Raw genomic sequence first — 5,351 nt, 5'->3', positions numbered from 1 at the left:
ACACAACAACAACAATTATCTGGAACTTGTGATGGCTTGTGCTATTATCTGGAGCTTGTGAAATAATTAAAAGTCCCCCCACCTTTCCATCCCCAATTGTTTATTTAATAAAATTGCCAAGCACGCAAAGGAAGTGCCCGACATTAGAATGACCTCCCACCACCCCAAAGAAAACACACTCACGCACAACAACAAAGGGGAGAAACATACATGATTTTGTCTCTCAGCATATGCAATGAACTTTTCCGGATATCGCCTGTTAGTCAAAGTTTGTGATATTACACTACTCATTGACCACTGTTGATCACCTTTGTTCTCCAAGTAGTCAATCCATCTATCAGGAATAGTCATAGCTTGGCGATAGTCAAACCCTAATCCACCTTCATCAACTGGCCAACAAAGAACTGGCATGCCTGAAACATCTACTGCCACAACAATTGCTTCTGGGAAGAGTTTGTGCATTAAATGGTTTGCGAGCATCATATAAACAAATGCATCTACATTGGTATCCAAACCAATGTAATCTTTGTAATTTCCATTGAATGACATATTGATACCATTGTGATTATATAGCATCGATGTAACCCCAACAAATCGGAAGCCATCAAACATGAATTCATCCATCCAATATCTCAAATTGGAAAGAAGAAATCTCAGGACCTCCCAATTGGCATAGTTGAACATGCGGCCATTCCACATCTTATTATAGCCCTTGTCTCCTGTGTAGAAATAGGATTCGTGTGCACTTTGTCCAACATCATAGCCATTGAGACCATCTATCACATTATTACTCGCATGGCTGTGGACAACATCCATCAGAACACGCAATCCAAGACTATGTGCCTTGTCAATAAGATATTTGAGGTCCTCTGGTGTGCCTGATCTGCTGCTAACTGCGAAGAAATTCGTCACATGATACCCAAAAGAAGCAGAGTCAGAATGTTCCATGATTCCCATCAACTGAACTGTGTTGTAGTTAGTTGCCCTTAAGCACGGTAACACATTGTCTGCAAATTCCCTGTATGTGCCTGCTTCAAGCTTTCCACCACTCACCCCCACATGAGCCTCGTAGATACGTGGAACATCAGGCTTTGGAGGTCGAGGATGGTTAAATACATACCTGGAAGACGAACAATAAAACTGTCGAAACACTGCATTGTTTTATTTTATTTGGGCTTTAATTAGATTTATTGCTCTCAAGCTACTAAAAATAGACCTTTCACTACTTGGTGGATCCCAGTGAAGACCATCGTATGGAGCTCCAGATTCAGAGGCAGTAACAGTTGCATAACGAATCCATGCAGGAATCCGTTCAACCCATACTCCATGATGCCTAAATCGAAATTTAACCTTGGAATTGTGAGGAATGGCAGGTTTCCCATTGACATGGGAAATCCTGATTGACCAAACGCCAAAATTATCCTTCGCCATCTTGTGCCCAGAACCATTCCAGTTGTTGAAGTCGCCAACAAGTTGTGCTTCCCTACACCCATAAAGTAAATACTCACAAGAACTTATACATGGATCGTCAACTAAAAATAGTGGAAGTAAGTACTGCCATAAAAGGAATGAGTGCCAGCCAACTAAGGCTACAAAAGAGATGGATTATGCTGCCGTGAGTGAAAAACTTGAAACACTATCTACTCCCTCCGTCCCATAATATAAGTGTTGTCGCTCTTATATTATGGGACAGAGGGAGTATCATCTACTAGCTACTAGTACCAGACAAGACAAGCCCTCTCACTGGGAACGAGTACGGAAAATAATACTTAGACAGCCTCATCAGTATTTAATACATTAACCGAAGTACCATTGATGAATAGCTGCTATTTGTTGAACTTACTCTGCTGCAGGGGCCCATTCCCTGTACACGGATGCGCCATGCTCTGTGTTGATCCCAAACTTCAAATAGCCTACAGCACATCGAAGGCCAGAAACACAAAAGTAGATAATGTTTGTACCTGTATTAACAAATCCTTAGTGATGTGTGCATTTAAAATGCATGAACAAAAGCTTACCTTTAGAGAATTCTTCTAGGCTTCCCTCATGTTTCTCAATCAAATGTTTCTGTTCAAGGTACCTATTCATCGTATAATCGAAGTGGTCTTTGAATTCGGCCAACTTCAGGTCCAGATCATATATGGGAAGGTGGTCAGAACCATATCCAGTTGTTGCCGCGATTTTGTTTCCTCGTGCAGTCACGGAAACAAAAGACTTGCTCTTGGCCTTCCATAAATGAAGTACAGTTAATTAGAGCGAGTGGCATATTTCACCAAACAAGCAATGGATATACAACAAATGATCATGTGTGTCTAGTATATATCCATCAATTAATTATTTTGACATGACACATATATTAACATTTGATTAGTTTATTGCACAGAATTCTGAAAGGAGTTTTTAGATCATGGTCAGCCCACACCTATGCTCAAATCCGTTTGATTTTACCTGAGTTAAGCTAGACTTCTAAGTGTACAGCTAGTCTAGGACAACTAGTCTTCTTTCCGTTCTTTTAGTTGTACTTGTTGTTAAAAGAAAATGCCACCATATCACTTCATACCGTGTGGCCATTAAAAAAATACATACTTGTATTTTTGCACATCAATAGGACTTCCAGGATTAACAACAGAGGAAGCATAGAAAAATGATAAAACTCTGTTCTTTTTGACATATTCATGTTTGGTGTATGTGTTGATGTCAATTTCCATGAAATTGTTTTTTTTCTAAAAAAAGATTGTGAATGCTAAACTTGTTTCTCAACACAGGTCACAATATTTTTTTTCTTTTATTCATGAAGATTTGATCTTTGCAATTTTTAAGTCATATTTATGGTGAGACATCGAGACACATTAACAAAAATCCAAACACGCGAAAAGAAATGGGGACGACATTGGATACTATGTTCAAATACATAGAGTGCTTCACCTGCAAAAAAGAAGAGTAGTTAGAGTTAAGTAGGTACATCAATCATCACTTAACAATAAAAGCGACACATATATCTCCAAAAAAATGTCGGAGAATGTGTGATCCGGAGTGTAAGCAAGGGTGGACTATGGTACAGAGAGCAACAACTTTTGCATTGCACATGATCATGTGCCTTGTATCACTCAATTAAGGGATTCCCTCAATTAATTATGTTGACACGGTACGTACGTATATATGCACATTTGGGCAGAATCCTTACAAGTAATACGGCAGAAAACTTGAAATGCTGCAGGGATAAAATATCCGCAGATATGTAAAGAAATTTAATGGAAGTCTTCATTCAGTCCCTGAACCCGGACCCAAAACACAGCGACACAGGGAAAGAAATGATGTCTACCTTCCGTGGCCACAACCAGCGAAGCAGAAACGGAACAGACGGCACCACGCTCAGCCGCTTGCCGCCGCCGCCGCCGCCACCCTGCTCGAGAGGAGACCCACCGCATCAGGACCTCGCCGGGGCCACGCCGGAGAACGCAGAAACAACTAGCAAAAATAACATATCTCGGCTCACCGCGATGATGCCGGGAGGCGGCCGGTCAGCAGCGGCAGACGGGCGCGGCAAGAGAGAGGAGCTGAGGCACAGCATCGTCGTCGACGGCACAGCGGAGTGCGGTGGAGATGTCAGCGTCGGTGGCGGACGAGAGTCCCATCTTCGGTGAAGCTCGTGACCCCGGCGTGCCTTATAACGGCCGGAGGAGCTTTTCTTTCTGGTTGGCCGCTTCCGGCAGAAGAGTGGAGTAGAAGCAACGAGCTGGAGGCACGAGGACGACGGGGCCGGAGTGCCAGTGGACGGTGGGGGAGAGCCAAGCTTGGGAACAGCACAAAAATAAATACAGGTTTCGTCAGATAGCGAGGGCAGGTTGTAGAACAACAAATAAGGTTGGACTGAGAAAGAAACAGGCTTTCGTCTCGCTATATATATATATATAAAAGGCAAACCAGGGCCATCTGTCGCCAAACCTCTTGTGGTCCACATGACCGAGAAGTGTAGCCACCATCACCACCACGGAGTCCGCAGGAGAGTCGACTGGGTAGCTCACCATCTGAGGCCGGTGCCCCAACATCATGTGCCAAACTTCTCACCCACGCCAAAACGCGTTGACGCCACTCACCAGGAAGGGAAGCAGTCACCTCCCATGGAACCCATGGGGCCCCTCCACGATAGAAGAGCGGAAGAATGCCACAATCACCCTAGCACCCCCTGTAAAAAGCACCCGGACACATGGGAAAAAAATTATATGAGACCAGGTCTCATATAAACCAGGTGAGACTTGTCCTGATGGATGACATGTGGCATTCACGAATCACAAAGTATCTAATCTCTCCCCCTGATTTCAGGTGGGGGTGGGATAGATGCTTTGTGATTTGGGAATGCCACGTGTCATCCATCAGGATGGGTCTCACCTGCTAACCCGTGAGACCTGCTCTCATAGAACTTTTTTTCGACACATGGGGACATCTAGATCTGGCACGGGGCAACGCCTCGCCCCTGCACGACGAATAGATGCATGCATTACAAAAAAAAGACACATCCATGACATTTTGGACCGAACATTTTTTTTCTGTCATACATATGACACTTCTATGACGATAATTGTGACAAAACCCGGTATCATCATAGATGTGGTGGGCTCCTACTTCTATGACAGAAAATCATGACAGAAAATGGGCTTTTCGTCCTGGGCGGGCCGTAGACGCAGCTGCATCACATTCTTTGGGCCGTCCATGACGGAAAAAACCGTGGTAGAAGCGAGGGGGAGGAAAATTTCGGGGAGTTGCCGGTTACGGTGGGAGGTCGAGGGCGGAGCGATGCGCGTTTCTCTCGTACGTACGCGCGTGTGTGCGAGGCGTTGGCTCTAACTGAAGCCGAGCGAGGCGTTGGGCTCTAACTGAACCCGAGTGATTGCACTGCAGGCTACGCGTTACTGAACCCGAGCGATCGATCGATGGCTATTAACTGAACCTGATGGAGCGATTCCTTCGCTACTGCTGCTAGCTGAAGCCGATTGATGCTGCCTCTGGGATGAACAGTGAGCGTTGCGGGGGGTTTGGATGAACAGTGAGCGGTGGCGTTGCCTCTGGATGAACAGGAACCCGTGGTGTGGAGGGCTGGATGAACAGTAGACGGTGGAGGGGTGACCGTGGAGGGGTGGTTGAACAGGACCCCGTGGTGTGGAGGGCTGGATGAACAGTAGACGGTGGAGGGGTGCCCGTGGAGGGGTGGTTAAACAGTAGCCGGTGGAGTAGCGCGCGGTGGAGGCTGGATGAACAGGAGCCCGTGGAGGCTGGAGGAGGTCGACGGTAGCCCGTGGAGGCTAGAGGAGGTCGACGATGGAGATGAACAATATCCTGTGGAGTCCCGTTTT

At 45.6% G+C, this 5,351-nt stretch overlaps 1 protein-coding gene across 1 annotated transcript in view; it reads right to left on the bottom strand.

Moving 5' to 3' along the window:
* Positions 1-3,606, bottom strand: part of LOC542815 (1,4-alpha-glucan-branching enzyme, chloroplastic/amyloplastic) — a 29,888-nt gene extending 26,282 nt beyond the window's left edge. The window contains exons 1-6 of the mRNA XM_044579370.1: positions 3,497-3,606; positions 3,323-3,403; positions 2,019-2,226; positions 1,844-1,913; positions 1,217-1,483; positions 211-1,120 (exon numbers count right to left, since the gene is read on the bottom strand). Coding sequence (XP_044435305.1) covers positions 211-1,120; positions 1,217-1,483; positions 1,844-1,913; positions 2,019-2,226; positions 3,323-3,403; positions 3,497-3,571 — 1,611 coding nt within the window. The 5' untranslated portion in view covers positions 3,572-3,606. The remainder of the gene's footprint in view (positions 1-210; positions 1,121-1,216; positions 1,484-1,843; positions 1,914-2,018; positions 2,227-3,322; positions 3,404-3,496) is intronic.
* Between the last annotated feature and the right edge of the window lie 1,745 nt (positions 3,607-5,351).

The sequence above is a fragment of the Triticum aestivum genome, chromosome 7B, assembly GCF_018294505.1.
Source record: "Triticum aestivum cultivar Chinese Spring chromosome 7B, IWGSC CS RefSeq v2.1, whole genome shotgun sequence".
In the NCBI taxonomy this organism is placed as follows: domain Eukaryota; kingdom Viridiplantae; phylum Streptophyta; class Magnoliopsida; order Poales; family Poaceae; genus Triticum; species Triticum aestivum.
This window is presented reverse-complemented; position numbering and strand designations above follow the sequence as displayed.